This window comes from Aotus nancymaae, unplaced genomic scaffold (genome assembly GCF_030222135.1).
Source record: "Aotus nancymaae isolate 86718 unplaced genomic scaffold, 86718_ANA_hifiasm-v0.15.2.pri h1tg000007l, whole genome shotgun sequence".
NCBI lineage: Eukaryota > Metazoa > Chordata > Mammalia > Primates > Aotidae > Aotus > Aotus nancymaae.
The window spans coordinates 41,455,312-41,472,436 of NW_026988418.1; the positions used below are offsets into that span (position 1 = coordinate 41,455,312).

Sequence of the window (17,125 nt, forward strand, 5' to 3'; positions counted from 1 at the left end):
GGACCGGGTAGAAAGGGTCTCAGAAGAGGGAAATCGGCAGAGATCCCGCTTCTCGCTGCTGCGGGGTTTACTGCGGGCGGCACTTAGAGTTCCGACCCGGGCATCTCCTCACTCCTGGTCCCCGGGATAAGAGAGAAATAGCCCTCTGGCGTTTGAGCAATTGCAGAATGTTTCAGCGAGTTTGTTAATTTGGAGAGGATGTTGTGAGGCGAAGCCGAAGGGCGACGGGGGTAGTAACGGGCGAAAGTCGAGCTGTGAGTAAGACCTGGAGGAGGCCACCGTCCTTGGGAAAGCCTAGGCAGTCCCACTCGGACCGGGAGCAGGAAAAGCTGGCTCTGGAATTTGCAGCCTCCGGGAAAACTAGCTGCTCGGGAAACGCCAATCGAATTAGCTCGGAGCAGAGTGGCTGTGGCCTTGTGTATCCAGTGTCTGTGACTCAGGCTTCAGCCCTCTAGGGAAAGAGTGACAAGTAAATACTTGGCCTTGGATGTTGCTACTCTGAAGCTGTAATTGGACAGTATCTTGGCCGAGATGCACAGAGTGAGCGTGGCCTGCCCCCTTCCCCATAGTGAATCAGAATTTCTGCACAGGGGCAGCTAGACCGGAAAACCTTCCTAGAGACTTACCACTCTGCTTTCCACAGGTTCAATGTGTGTGTGGTTTGCTGTTATTTGATTTAGGCTTAGAAACATATTCAGAAAATCTGCGTTTAACATCAATGAACTTGCTGGTCCCCTTCCAAAGTTTGGAGATTGTTATCTCTGCCTTACAAGCAGGTCATTCAACTGAGGAATAATCTGCAGTTTGGGGACAAAGCCCACCAGAGGAAAGAGCAGACACTTTAAAAGGTCTGGCTTTTTGTTTGTTTGTTTGTTTTAGTAGACTATTATGATTTTTAAAATCTTATTGGGTGTAAATCTAATCTTGGCAGCGATTTTGTAAAACTTGAAAGTTTTAAGGTGTCAGTGAAGTGGAGCGGGGGTGCATTCAGGAGGAGGTGCTCATTTGCAGATGGGCCACAGAAGTTAACCAATGGGTCTCAATTTCGACAGCTTCTTTACCTTGAAAATGAAATGTAGAACCACAGGCAGATATGAGCTGCTTTCAGTATGATGCAACCTTGCTTCTAATAGGCCAGATGAAACCTATTCCACCACAGGATGCTGGGGCACGTCAGTCATAAACGTCAGATGAGCAGTTCATAATTCCTCTCTCTTCATCCTACAGATGTCTGGACTGCAAGCTTGCACAGTTTTGAGAGGGAGATGACTTGAGTGGTTGGCTTTTATCTCCACAACAATGTCTATGAACAATTCCAAACAGCCAGTGTCTCCTGCAGCTGGGCTTCTTTCAAACACAACCTGCCAGGCAGAAAACCGACTTTCAGTATTTTTTTCAGTAATCTTCATGACAGTGGGAATCTTGTCAAACAGCCTTGCCATTGCCATTCTTGTGAAGGCATATCGGAGATTTAGACAGAAGTCCAAGGCATCGTTTCTACTTTTGGCTAGTGGCCTGGTAATTACGGATTTCTTTGGCCATCTCATCAATGGAACCATAGCAGTATTTGTGTATGTTTCTGATAAAGACTGGATCCGCTTTGACCAATCAAATGTCCTTTGCAGTATTTTTGGTATCTGCATGGTGTTCTCTGGTCTGTGCCCACTTCTTCTAGGCAGTGTGATGGCCATTGAGCGGTGTATTGGAGTCACGAACCCAATATTTCATTCTACAAAAATTACATCCAAACATGTGAAAATGATGTTAAGTGGTGTGTGCTTGTTTGCTGTTTTTATAGCTTTGCTGCCCATCCTTGGACATCGAGACTATAAAATTCAGGCGTCGAGGACCTGGTGTTTCTACAACACGGAAGACATCAAAGACTGGGAAGACAGATTTTATCTTCTACTTTTTTCTTTTCTGGGGCTCTTAGCCCTTGGTGTTTCATTGTTGTGCAATGCAATCACAGGAATTACACTTTTAAGAGTTAAATTTAAAAGTCAGCAGCACAGACAAGGCAGATCTCATCATTTGGAAATGGTCATCCAGCTCCTGGCGATAATGTGTGTCTCCTGTATTTGTTGGAGTCCATTTCTGGTAAGAGCCTGAAGTTTTGACTTCTACTTTCTTGGGTGAATCCATGTTCAATTCCAGGTTATCTTTTTCGAAGTTGTTAGTTTGGAAGTTCAGTCTTTTAAATGCTAAGACTGATCCCTACTCAAAATTTATCTCAGCACTCAGCTCTGGCTTAGAATTGCACATATGGTTATTTTCCCATAAGCCCTGAAGTTAAAGAAATGTGTTGCTAAATAATTCTAACCATAGTGTTAATTGCTTGCAGAGCAGTGTAGTTCTTACAGAATTTACATATTTTTAACACACTGAATATGATTATTTCTAAAATGTGAACAAGATGACCAACTATAGAACAGCATTGGAACAGATTGCAGTAAGTCTTGGCAAGTCTTGATAGAAAGTCACATGGACTTTTAATTAGTAGACAGGACATATTAACTACTGGGTTCTCCGAAGCACGCAATGACCAGAACTGCAAAAGTTGGTGATGAATTGAGTAGCTGAATAGTTCAGGTGTACTGCATAGATAGTTCAAGTGAAGAAATCAGCAGTTCACTAACTAAGGAACAATGCCATTAGTCCAGGAAGAGGGATGTTCAGCAGGAAGTCCAGAGATTCTTTCCTTTTGGTTTCATTCATTTAAAATTTTAAGTTAGCCAGCATCTGTTTGTGATAGCTTGATATTTTAATTTGGAAATGAAAGCTAAAGTGAAGCTATTAGAAACAAACATAAATCATGTCACCTTCCAGATAGAAGACAAAAATCATATTTATGATAGATAAGTATGACCTTAACTCCTTCCAACATTTTGCTTTATAATGTAAGAAGTGACAACATGCCATGAAAGAAAAAAAAAAAAACCTGTAGGGGGAAAGTGGCAACCAAGATTGTTTTTTTCTTTCCCCTTGTCTGTAACAATAAGTGGGAAAGCATCCAGAGATAGCAGTACAGGTGACAGGAAGGTAGAAGTGAGGCAAAGGTAGAGGTAAGACAAAGTAGTGGTTGTACCTTATCTACCTTATCTGGTAGAATGAAGATGCTTGTTACTAATGCAGTTTTGTTAGGCTCCGAAGAGGCCCATTGCCCAGGAATAGTTGCTAGTGAAGTTTTTTTTTTATTTTTGAGAGGGAGTCTCACTTGTCGCCCAGCCTAGAGTGCAGTGGTGTGATCTCAGCTCACTGCAGCCTCCGCCTCCTGGGTTCAAGCAATTCTCCTGCCTCAGTCTCCTGAGTAGCTGGGATTACAGGCACATATTACCATGCCTGGCTAATCTTTGTATTTTTAGTAGAGACATGGTTTCACCATGTTGGCTAGGCTAGTGTCAAACTCCTGACCTCGTGATCCACCCGCCTCGGCCTCCCAAAGTGCTGGGATTACAGGCTTGAGCCGCCTTGCCTGGCCCACTAGTGCAGTTTAAATTAATGATCCAGATGATTTTGATACATATAAAATTTGTGACAGCTGCTACTGCAGACAGATTCTACAATAGAGTTGGGTTTATTTTACAAAGGGAGTTCTACTTTTCTAATATTTACAAAATTTCTATTCATATTATTGAATTTCTATTCGTATTGCCTCACAACCTGAATTTGGCTTCTTGAATTGTTAAATCATTTAAATTTTTTTGTGTCTGTTGTTCCTGAGTTGACCAGGTCATAAGAACTCACCCAAGGGGAGAGTGGGTCTACCCATGGCAAGTCAACCTTTGGAGGCCTGCTTATTGTCAACTGAGGAGGCCTTAGGTGAACCCAGTAAGAGTGATCTGTGATTATAGTATAGTTGCATGAATTGATTAGTATAGTTGCATTAACAGAAACCATTTCTAACAACACTGGAACCGCTTTACTGTTCATTTTTGAGGAGGTTAATGTATGCCACTCAACAAAAAAATATTATTGGGTGTAATGCTTTTTAATTTTTCTGCAGTTAAGTTTTGAAATAAAGTAGCTTTTTAAACTAAAAAGTGAGTCTGAGTGAATTGAAATGAATTTAGGGGTTGTGAAAGAAATAGAAAGAAAGTGGGAAAAGAAGAGGTGAAAAATGTTTAAATAAATTTTACAGTGAAGGTTGTGTCTCTGGAGAATACTTCAAAACAGTGAAATGGTGAAGTATTAATAAATGAGAGACTTAATCTGGACAACTGAGGTAATCACCTGTATTTTGTTTTTTACTTATTCTGAGGCATCTTAAAAATTCTGTTTAGCTACTGGGTTTTGACTTTGAGGAACAGGAGTGATAGACTCACTCCTGCATGACTATGGAAGGAAGCAAAATTTCACACTCTTGGCATGGATATTTTGAATTTACGTTTTCCCCTAATTTCCATTCCTGGATTTTTGGTTTCCTTCCTTGTTAGAATAAATATTACAATTTAATTCATATTTTGAACCCATTTCCTAGTGGAAACAAAGTTTCATTTCCACAAAACATTTTCCGAGGTCCATTTTCTCTTTATGAATTATTGATACATCTATGACATCAATGTATCAATACTTTTAGCATGAAAATTATTTCTGTGTTAGATGGGTAGTAGATACACCACAGATATTACTTAATGGGCTGATATTTTGAATTGTTTTAAGCATTCTTTGCAATCCTGGTTTCTTTTATGGAGATTTGAGTCTTCATGAAAATTTCTGACTAAAAGATTTCTTCTGACTTTTGGTGGTCTGGACACAAGTACCTTGGGGATTAAATTAAGGTGCTCAGACAGGTATAAATAACCCTATAAAAATGCAGGCTGGAGAATCCCAAAATGACATTCAGTACTAATACTTCAGTTGAAAAATTTCTCTTTTTCTCTCTTCCATATCCAGGCAGATTGTAATAGATATTAATTACTGAGCCATCATTTTCCTGCCCACCTTGTATTTTAAAAGCTTCTGATTTTTAAAAATACTTCTGAACCCAAGCTTCTAGATACCCACAGATGCACTATAATCGTGGCAGCTTCTGGGTCAATGCCCTATTTGATACCATGTGCCTTTTTTCTCTGATTAAGTGGGAATTGTTGGATTTGTATTTGAATGAACACCTGCAAACACTCTTTGACCGGTGTTTATAGCCATTTTCAAGTCTCAAACTGGAACGAAGGTAGAGGTACATACACTAACAGGAGGAAATGCGTAAGGTGCAGATGATGGTGTCTGTGCTTGACAGGAACTACTGCATCAAAACTTATCAATAGTAGCATAATTTCCGAAACCATTTAAATTTACAAATTGAAATTTATATTGAAGTTTATGTCAAATGTGATACTATTAATTTGTTGAGTTTTAATCAACAAAGGTAAAAATGATCACAATGTTTGAATTCTCTCTTATTTTAATAGACTTTATTTTACTTTTTTGAGTAGTTTTTGGATTTATAGGAAAATGAGTAGAAAGTACAAAGAATTTACAAATACTCCCTCCCCCTCCCCCACTTCATCACCTTTATTATCAATATCTTGCTTTGGTGTGGCACATTTGTTACAATCAATGAGCCAACACTGCTATATCATTATTAACTAAAGTTTGTAGTTTACATTAGGGATCTCTCTTTGTGTTGTACATTCCATGGATTTTAAAATGTTGAATGACATATGTCCACCATTACAGAAGCATGCAGAATAGTTTCCTTACCCTAAAAATCCCCTGTGGCTTAAAAAAAATTTAATGTGTTTTATTTTTCCAAAGTGAGATAATGTGCTTTTATACTCCTAGTAATTGAAATGTTGAAATGTAGTACAAACGTAACATTTGTTTAAAATATAAATTGTTAATGACTTAAATTTTTATAATATCTGGGTTTTGTAGTTTTAAACATCGTTCATTCATTCACATTCATTTAATTACAATGCTAACTGAAAATTACAGGAAACTACAATGGACGCTTATTATCTTACAGTTCCATTTAGCAACAAGTTAACTCTAAACATCTTTGAAAGTGAAACAGCAGTTATAAAATTGTCTCGTGTTCTTCCTAGATGAATCACTTTTCCTTAATACATAAATCTTGGACACATTCTCTTGATGTTTCTGTTGTGAGGGGGGATAAAAGAGATTCACCAGCACTTTCAAGAAACATTTTCTAAATATTCTTTTGTTTCTACTTTTATATGAGTAATGATTCTTTTTAATTCTCCACTTCTAGAATATGCAACCCTAAAAGGAATTAATTATTAGTGCTATGTGTAGTTCACCTATTTGGCAGAGCAATAAATACTTGTTGACTGATTGACTGTAACTTAAGTAGTATGAATGTCAAAAGATTGGAAATGATTGACCAGAATATGGATTCTGAGTTTTGGAGGTTAACAGCCAAGCAAACACTGAGACCAAATTGTAATTTTAATCTGTTCCCTAATCAGCAACTGTAGACTTAGAACGCTATTAAACTTCAACTGTCTTTTACTAGAAGGACATATGTTTGTTTTACCTTCTCTTCAGAGATACAGAATAATTTTGAACTGGAAAGAGAAATATAAAGTACGTGAAGAGCAAAATGATTTCCTATGTAGGTGAGTTTACCCAAGAAATGTGTTCTTTTGCAAGTGTAGAGTTGGAGCTTGATTTTCCTACGGTTACTGTTATGCTAATATTTCTAGTCAACATAGTTAAACATTGTTTGGTCACTAAGGTGTTTGTCAGATACAGATCAAAGAACTGGGTGGCTAATTGAACTTTGACTGAAATTACGAAAGGTATTGGCTTCGTAATGACCAGATCTTAAAGGGCTAATGACAAATGACGGAATAACACGAAATCATAGCACATTTTGACTATCAGTGAAGATTATTTTCTTTGGAAGGCTGATCCCCATCCTTATATTTAACAACGGTGTAATGGAAATCTATGTATGTGTCTTGTGCTCTTGCCTCAATACCCAAAGGATGGTGAATGGATGTACATTTATATGTTTTAAGTGAAGAGATAATGTTGAAAATTGCACGTGTATATGTGTACATGTATATATGTAGTGTGTGTATATATAGTTTATGTATTTAGGTACATACATAAAAGTGTACATGTGTACATACACACCTATTTTTTGTGTGTATATATACAAATACACACATAAATGTTAAATTATTTCTCAAATTAAAAAAATTAACCAATCACCATTGGATCAAATAGGAGAGATTCTAGTGGGTGGCATAGCTATCAGATACTGTGTTTACTACTTGGGTGATATCATTAGAAACCTAAACCTCAGTATCGTGCAATATCCCCTTGCAACAAACCTGTAAGTGCATCCCCTGACTCTAAAATAAAAACAAACAAAAAGGACTGTTCTATAGTTTTATGTTAGATCTTGGAAATGTAGATCTCTTAGATTTCTGCTGATTTCAGAGGTGATATTTTCATAAATCAAGCTAAAATTTTAGCTAGTTTTCTTTGTGAAGTGTGAGTGTCCCTTTGTTAGGAACGTGGAAACAGCAATAAAGTTATCTGGATACAGGACTGATGACACCTGGTTCTACTCCTACGAAGTTTGTAGCTTAGACCTAAACAACTCAAAATTCATATCTAGCAGAAATGATGTATTTTAGAGATACGTTAATGCAGTTTAATCATGGAAATTCAAGCAGCTTTCTCACACTGGGGAAGGCATGGAGTAAGTGTCATAGGGTGAATGACTGACCACAGCTAGTAGAGGAGCTGCGCTGGGAGATCAGGGAGCAGGTTCCTGTCCCCGAACCTTAGCGTTCTCCTGCCTGGAACACTCTCCTCTTGACATCCACATGACTCTCTCCCTCTTTATTCTCTGGCCTCTCAAATATCCCCTCCTTTATCCAGGCTATCTTAAAAAGTTTCTGTCTTCTTTTCCTCTCTTCCCTTCCTCTGCTTTATCTCACTCATAGGACCTAGCAGGATGTGATAACATAATACACATTTCTCCGTTTATTTGGTTGTCGCTGGGCTTTTGCCCCTATCTAACATGTCAGCTCCTGAGGGAGGGGCCTTGCTGATTGTTGTGTGTTCAGCTCCTAGACCAGTTCCTGGCACATAGTTGGGGTCAGTAAGAGTTTGCCAAGTGAATCTCATGGAAAGGAGAGCCCAGTCGGTGACTACACTCATTTACACTTTCGATTAGCTCTGGTGATGAGGTCAGGACCTGGTTGATAGGCTCAGGGAATACTTTTAGTACTTTGATTTCTGATTTGAGCTGGAGAGTTCTGAGAGGGAGAAAGTCTGTGTTCAGGAGCTCCCTATGAATGTAAGTTGGAAGTAGCATCCTGGAGAATCTTAGACTTCCTGAAATTTGAATCCAGAATGAGAATTTAGGAATTTTGTCACATCTAGAGGATTTTCATGGATATACTGGGCTTGGTATTTTATTTTATGATATTACAGTGATTTGTTTATATGCTTTCTCTGTTTTTCTGAGTGGTGCTTGGTGGCTTTACTCTACGTTATTAGTTTATGTTTTAATTCCAAAAAATAATGGACCATTAATCAATGTTCGTTGAATGAGTAAGATAAGGAATCAAGCATTGAATGGGAAGTATCAAAGGCAAAGGAAAATGTTAGGTAGTAGAAATTTGGATTAATTTCACCCCAGAGTCTTTAACACTGACATTTTCTCTACATCCTCACATTTTTTCATAATGTATTTATTTTTTATTGATATTTTATCTTTGAGAGAATCATGTCAGGGGACAAGAGGAGAACTTACTTTGAGTAAAGACCTCCAGATATTGCATGTTCCTTGCCATAAAACGAAAGCTCTATGGTAAATGTGGAAATTTGTCTGAAATGGGCTTGCTTACATCACGTCTTTACCAGCTGATTAAGTGAATGTATATGCCTTAATTTGTGCTGTTAACAGACTAAAAGATTAGGTAGGTTTTCAGTCTCACAGGATTAAGTGTCAAAAAAAATCCAACAGACCTAAAAAGTGGACACTGTGGTACTCCTCCCAGATCTTCCTTTTCTCAAGGGAATTTCCCTTCAGCTGAAAGTAGCTGCTTTGTCTAAGGTTGTGTCCCTGTCTCTTGGGGTCAATGTATGTGCACTGACTGGTGGATGTGGGGATAAAGGGAACTTGTCCCTTTGCCTTGTTGGGTATTTCTGAAGGTCCATCCATGTTTCAGGGCCTGCTGAGGCATCTGCTGAGGACTTTCCTTGCAACTGCTTTGCAGCTCCTCTCCTGCCTAATTCTACTTCCTTCTCTACTTCATGCTCTCCCTGGAAAGCTTCTTGAGTGCAGATCTCAGCCCCAAAGTCTATTGCCTCCAGAATATACCTTAGGACAACCTTTTAGAAATCTACTTGTGTATGTACCATCTACATATAAAATGCATTACACATTGGTTTATAGTGTGATTTGATAAATATATGGATCTGTGTATATGGAATTGAGCTCACTTGAGTATAAAACTATGTCCTTCCATGAACGTGTATGGTGTAAAATTGGCAAATGTCAATCCATTTTTAAAAGACATTACTAGGATGAGAATTTACACAAGAATTTGTTGCTTTGGATGAGTGTAGTGATCTGGAATACTTTGTTATTTTAAATTTATTTACTCTTGGAAAAGCATGACCTTTTTTAAGGAGAAAGACTTATAAAAGTACCCAAAGATATCATAGACATTGAGACGACACTTACAAACATTGCTTGAATGACTTAAGTGTAAATGAATCAGAAACATGTGGATTAAATTTATACCCTCATGGATATAAAAATCTTCTGGCTTAAAGGATTTTGGGCTTTTTATTAAGGTCCAAAACACTTGAAGAACAATTCAAGATGTCAATGTGTCCCAAATCTCTTTGGGTTGCCAGTTTTAGCTTTATTTGCTGAGACTTAACTTTATAGGAAGTATGTAAAATGCATTCCATTTATATTTGTTTTGGAAGGCATCTATAGCCACACCAATTTTACCTGGTACATCTGTGTCATTCATCTGTACTTAGAGAGGACTTCATCCTATAGGATAAATTTGTCTTGTGATACTTGTAAATATAACTTTCAAAGCTTGTTTAAATCTGTCTCCTGTCTGTGCCTTTTTTTCTGGTTGTAACACAGCAAATGCCATAGAAGAGTGAATACAGTTGTGGTTTTACATAGACAGGGAGGTGTTTTTTCTCACTCCTCCTCAGCTATTGTATCCCCAAATAATATTAGACTGTGGAATGCTGAAATGGAATGTGGCTGTGGTGTGACAGTGAAGGAGACAGAGACTTGGATTATATAAAATGAATTATTTTAGCTTTTTGTGCATAGTCTCAAATCATGGCTTCCTTTGAGAATCATGCAGTTATTTAGAGTATAAGTGAAGAACATAAATCTCAGCCTCATCATTCTTTAGCTGTGACCTTAGAGTTACTCTAAGACAATTGTGCATATCTATGATTATAATAATACTATACTCAGATGTACTATCAGATTAAATAATTTGACTTCCCTAAAATCTCATCACAGAGTGATTGGCACATAGTGAATGTACAACGAAATCCAAAAATACTCAAAAGTTTATTGGTATTAATGCTGCCCACCATCTCAATGAAAATCATCATCTGTGTTTAGTTCAGATATTTTTCATTTTCTCTTCCATTAAAAAGGATTGGTTGCAGTAGAAAGGAAGAGAGAAGAAGCTCATAGCTTCAGAAAACTTTCTTGAACATTTCCACTTCAAGTTTCAAATTATTGGTTCTGATTTCACTATCTCATCAGAAGTAGAGATGTTGCCTGTTAACTTTTTGCATCTTATCCTAAATATTCTAATAATTTATAAGGTATTAATTATTAGATCAGAGTTGTGAGTGCTACCAGGGAGTAAAAAATAAAGATCTTTCCTCAAGGAGCTTATAATTTAGTTGAAGCAAACGATGTAAGATACTAGCGTTTGAAGAAGCAATATAGTATGGTGGTTTAAGAATCCGGGTTGAAGTCCTGTTTCTTTCACTTCCTGTCCATGTGACTGCAACCACTCTGTGCCTCTGTTTCTTCATAATTAAGTAGTAATTAAGCAAAGTAAATTAAGTAAAATAAAGTAAAAGTAGTAATAGTACCCACTTCTTAGGGTGGTTGTGAAAATTAAATAAATCAATGTATTTAAAGCACTTAAAATAGTGAAATAAAGCATTACAAAAGCTACTAACACTTTCCAAAAGTACTATATGTTCCAGTTATTATACCATTATAATTGTTGTTGCTGTTACTATTAAATAATAATGCTGCCAGCTAATCATTTTGTCAATGAGATGATCAAAGACACTCCAAAATTATTTATTAAATGAACAATAGGAATTATAAGAGAGATTTGTCACTTCTAATTTGGTGATTCATAAGTTGTTTATTGATTTGACAAATATTTATTGGGCATCTAACATGTGTCAGGCACTGTTCTAGATACCAGAATAACAATCGCCGTAATTTACCTGTTCATAATATCTATGGCCTTAAGAAATAGTACTTTTAAGTTAAGAAAAGAAGAGATATGCAGGAAACTGAAATATAACGATTCTATCTTTTGTTACAACAGAATAGCAGGTATTTTATTATGAATGTTTGTGGATGAGATTATTTGTGATAACTTATGAAAAGGAAAACATTTCTCTGGGATATCATTTAGAAAGAAAATTACTGGAAATAAATGTAATTCAAAGTCAATTAATGTAAGCTGTAAGAACCAATGAGAAAATAATGCATATAATTTCCAGAGATACAGAAGTGTGCAAATGAGAAGAGAAACTCTTTAGTATTTGGGTTAGGCTTTAACAGGATTAGAATACAGCAGGTTATAATAAATTAATATTTAAAGAAAATTTTTCAAGTAATGAACTATGAGTAGTAGAAAAATTAAGTCAGATAATACCAATTTAATAATTAAAATTAGTATATTATACTATCTTTTGATAACGAAAGTGAATCAGGATGTAGAAGAGAAATAAATTGTGAGTGAAATGAAGCATTACAAAAGCTACTAACACTTTCTAAGAATTCAAGGAAATTTTAGAAATAAAGAAAAACAACAAATCATTAAATTGCTGTGAACATGCATAGTAGGAAGAAAAAATTCATTTATGCTTTCATCTACTTATGAATAATTTACTCATAAATTTATTCTTTCAGCAGACTTTGCTGAGGAAAAGAGGGGGTGTCTCTCCAGGTGGAGGGTAAAGAATAGAGACAGAGATATGGTGTGGGAAATTCCTGAGACAAATTCTAAGAGTCATGCTTTCTGTCTCCTTCATTTCATCTGTGACCTTGCATTCTCTTCTCCAGACTCCACATGCATCCTCTGCCTACCTTCTCCACTTTTACTATGGGGTAAATATAGCTATCTGTATTTTTCTGGCTTTGCTTTGGAGCAGGTCAGGGAGGTAACGGCTTATTAATACTGAAGGAACCTCTGATCACAAAGGTGAATTAGTAAGTACTAACTACACAGCAAGAACATTGTTACAGCAGCAGTAGCAGCAATACTGGTTGTCATCGTTATTACGTATGACTTGACTTTGCTTCTTGCATTTATGACCGTGGCTGTGGACTAGAAAATAGAAGGAAAAATAAAAGTCACATGAGTGAAGGAGAAACAGAATGCAAAGGTGGGAACAAGGCAATTAGAGCTGCAGAAAGCTGGTGGTGTGAGAGTGAAGAGAGGCACTCTCATGTTTCAGGAACTGTGTGGGTAAGGTGAGGCCTCCTTTTATTTTCACAGACATTTTCTTCCTTATTGAGGAATATTAAATTTCACGTATTATATTCCCCCAAGCTATTTAAAAAAGACATAATATTTTCTTTAGCTATAAAAGTTCATTGTAAAACATTATAGTAAAGTACACATTAAATTAAAAGAAAAATCTTCCAAGTCCCACTATCCAGAGATAACTACTGTTAGTATTCTGGGTACATCTATCCTTTTGCCCAGCTAATAGGGAAAAATAGATTATTTTAATTCTTCGATTAATAGAGTAGTTAAATATTTTTTCTTACAGTTGTTGAGCATTATCCCTTTTGTGAATGTACAGGTATTTGTATTTTTCTAAATGGTTTTTCAAGAACTCTTTGGATCACAAAGAACATATATAAAAATATTTATAAAATAATTGTTATAAAAGCAGTTGCCTTTCTGCATGAACTCAGAGGGAGAAATCACTCATTATCATAAGTATGTCACCAAGCTATTCATGAGGGATCCGCCCCCATGACCTAAACACCTTTCTCCAGCCCCTACCTCCAACATTGGGTGATATGATTCAGATGTGTTCCTTCTAAACCTCATGTTGAAATGTGATTCTCAACATTGGAGGTGGGGCCTGGTGAGAGGTGATAGAATCATGGAGGCAGATTCCTTACAAATGGTTTAGCACCAACTCCGTGGTGATAAGTGAGTTCTCTCTCAGTTAGATCACATGATATCTGGTTGTTTAAGAGTGTGGGACCTCTCCCTTCTCTCTCCTTCTTTTGCCATGTGACATGCCTGCTCCCCCTTTGCCTTCCTTATAACTGTATGCTTCCTGAGGTCCTCACCAGAAGTGGATGCTGGCACCATGTTTCCTATTCAGCCTGTAGATCCCTGAGCTGAAAGAAACCACTTTTCTTTATAAATTTCCCAGTTTCAGCTATTTTTTTTATAGCAATACAAGAAAGGACTAACAGAAAATTTATACCAGGAGTGGAGTGTTGCTATAAAGATCACTGAAGATGCAGAAGCAGCTTTGAAACTGTAAAATGGGCAGAGACTGGAAGAGTTTAAAGGGCTCAAAAGAAGACAGGAGGATGAGGGAAAGTTAGAAACTTCTTAGAAACTGATTAGTGGTTGTGATCAAAATCACAACCTGTTGGAAATATGGACAGTGAAGGCCAAGCTGATGAGGTCTCAGATGGAAATGAAGAATTTAATGGGAACTAGAGTGAAGGTCATCCATGTTATGCCCTAGTGAATAACTTGGCTGCATTGTGTTCATGACCCAGGGATCTGTGGAAGTTTGAATTTAAGAGTGATAGCCTAGGGTATCTGGCAGAAGAAATTTCTAAGCAGCAAAGCATTCAAGAAATGGTGTGGCTACTTCTAACAGCTTATGATCAGACAGAAGTAAAGGAACGACTTAAAGTTGGAACTTAATATTTGAAAGGGATGCATATTATACAAGTTTGGAAAATTTGCAATTTGGTCCTCTGATGGAGAAAGAATCCAAGCAGTCTGCGGAGCAATCACTTGCTAGAGATATTAGCATGACTAAAGGGTAGTCATGTGTTAATATCCAAGACAACGGAAAAAAGGCCTGAAAGCCATTTTAGAAGTCTTTGAGGCAGCTCCTCCCATCACAGGCCCAGAGACCTAGGCAGAGTTGCACAGCCTTGCAATGCTGTTTCCAATATTCAGGGTGCTCTGGCTCCAGCTGTGGCTTAAAGGGCCCCAGGCAGAGCATGAGCTGCCACTGCCAAGTGTGTAAGCCTATGGCCTCAGCATCTTCCATATAGTGTTAAGCCCGTAGGCACACAGAATGCAAAAGTGAAGGAGGCTTGGTAGCTTCTGCTTAGATTTAAGAGGATGTAAGGGGAAGGCTGGATCCCCAGGCAGAAGCCTGCTGCAGGAGTGGAGCCCCAACAGACAGCCTCTTCCTGGGTAGTGCAGAGGGAAAATTTTGGATTGGAACTCCCACCCAGAGTCCCCAGAGAGGCACTGCCTAGTGGAGCTGTGGGGAGGGGTCACTGTCCTCTAGACTCCAGAATGCTACAGCCACTGTTTGCTTGCACCGTGCCTGAAAATGCCACAGGCTCTCAACTCCAACCTATGTGAGCAGCCACAGTGGCTGCACCTTGCAAAGCCACAGGGGTGGATCTTCCCAAGACCTTGGGAGCCCACTCCTTGCATCAGTGTACTCTAGATTCAGGATGTGGATTTACAGGAGATTCATTTAGGAGCTTCACGATTTAATGACTGCCTGCTACGTTTAGGACTCGTGTGGGGTCTGTTGCCTCTTTATTTTGGACTATTTATCCCTTTTAGAAGAGGAATGTAAACCCAAAGTCTGTACACCACTGTATGTTGGAAGTAAATAACTTGTCTTTTATTTCATAATTTTATAGGTGAAAGGAACTCATCTCCAGATGAGACTTTGGACTTTAAATTTTAAAGTTAATACTTTGGAGGACTATTGTGATGGCATGACTGAATTTTGAAATGTGAGAAGGACATGAGACTTGAGGCCCAGGGGTGGAATGATATAGTTTGGATATTTCTCCCCTTCAAATTGCATGTTGAAATGTGATTCCCAAAGTTGGAAGTGGAGCCTGGTGAAAGGTGATTGAATTGTGGGGGCAAATCCTTCGTGAATGATTTAGCACCAATGCCTTGGTGGTAAGTGAGTTTTCACTCAATTAGTTCAATGGGATCTGGTTGTTTAAAGAGTCTGGTACCTCCCCTTTCTCTTTCTGGCTCCCTGCTCTCACCAGCTGATGCACCTCTGCCCCCTTAACATGCTGTCATGATTGTTACCTTTCTTAGGCCTTTATCAGACACAGATGCCAGCACCATGCTGTACAGCCTGGAAAAGTGTGAGCCAACTAAACCTCTTTTTTTCTTTTTTAATAAATTACCCAGTCTCTGGTATTTTTTTATAGCAGTGTAAAAATGGACTAACACAGTGGGGATCACATTTTGACATAAGACTTGGAGAGGACAAACATCCAAAATATACCGATAAAGTTTTCTCTTTTGGAATTTGTCTCATTTTTCTGTCAATTAAAGCACACTGGAATGCACGGGAAACAGTCAGGAGACTTCTTTTTTATGGTAGGTAGAGGGAGAAAACTGGCTTTAGGTTTCCCTACTCAATGACAGGCCTGTAGCACCCAACCTGTAAAGGGAAAGGGGGATTAATGTGCTATTATTATTTTAAGATTAGGTAAATACTATTTATTAATTATTTCATAATTAAAATCAGAGCACTCAAATATGAGTACTGGCTAAGTAACTGACATTTTCCCTCCCAGTTTTCTTAAAGAAAGTCCAATATTTTGTAAATAAAATGCCAAAATTGCATGGCTTCACATGAAGTGTAGTCAAATGTGTATGTGGCTGGTGGCTAAAAATCATCTCTCTAAAAAGAATGTGTTACTATAGCACATCACACAGATTCAAATCTGAGTTTTTATTTTTTATTAGAGAAATTACAATTCTGGAAATTCTTTGTCTTTATTTACACATGTAACATTCTCCAAGAAATCTGCTGTGATTATTCTACCTTGTATTTGTCTCTCTTTCTGTAGATAAAATATAGCATCTGATTCTATTTGATTACAGATTTTGTGTTATTTGTTTTGTGAGTAATCTCTCAAGTGGATAGAGAGCGCCTCAGTGACAGAGTGAATGTCGTATGTTTCTACTCTGTTTCCTATGCTGCCTCATACGCTACTTGAAAAAGTTCAAGAAAATGCAGCTCATCCTTTAGAATCCTTTCACCACAAATAAAATTAGTGAATGAAACACCACCATTATAGCTGTGGTTATTTATTGCATTTGAATGTCACATAAGGATTTTACTTTTAAAATGTTATTTCTTATAAAAAGAGTCAAGTTTTTTGAAGTATGACTATAAACCTATAATTGTGATGATGGTTTAAAAGTTCTGGCTTAAGATTTTTTTTGTAGTGTCAGAACCAATTGACTTTTTTAAACCACATCTATAGCTCCTACTATGTGTCAGACAAGATTCTAAGTGCTTTACAGATGTTAACTCATTGAATCCTCATGACATTTTATAGAATGTAGATTTCCTTAGATGGGGAAAATATTTATGACTATATATGTCCAGAGGGTTTATCCAAGGGATGCAATCATGTGATACTTAACATCATGATCAGTTGCACAACATTCTTGGCCATATATTACATCTGAGATTTAAGTTAAAATTAAAATGTCTTCAGTTTAAATCAATATTCATGGGGAAAAGCTCTGACAAGAAGAAAACACAAAGGTAAGAAGATGGCTGTGATATGTAGAGAAAAGTAAGCATTATTAAAAGGAGGGTTATTTTTGTACTCTGTTGTTATGCTGACAAGGACTGATGGAGAGCAATCTCTAAACAAATTTGCTAAACCAGGCTC

General features: G+C 37.5%; 1 protein-coding gene across 2 annotated transcripts in view; it reads left to right on the forward strand.

Moving 5' to 3' along the window:
* Positions 1 to 1,139: 1,139 nt before the first annotated feature.
* PTGFR (prostaglandin F receptor) overlaps positions 1,140 to 17,125 on the forward strand; it is a 39,504-nt gene continuing 23,518 nt past the window's right edge. The window contains exons 1-2 of one of the 2 annotated variants that reach the window (XM_012442809.3): positions 1,140 to 2,097; positions 6,508 to 6,578. In XM_012442809.3, the coding sequence (XP_012298232.2) occupies positions 1,300 to 2,097; positions 6,508 to 6,578 (869 nt within the window). In that variant the 5' untranslated portion in view covers positions 1,140 to 1,299. The remainder of the gene's footprint in view (positions 2,098 to 6,507; positions 6,579 to 17,125) is intronic. The other variant, XM_012442808.2, reaches the window with a different exon arrangement.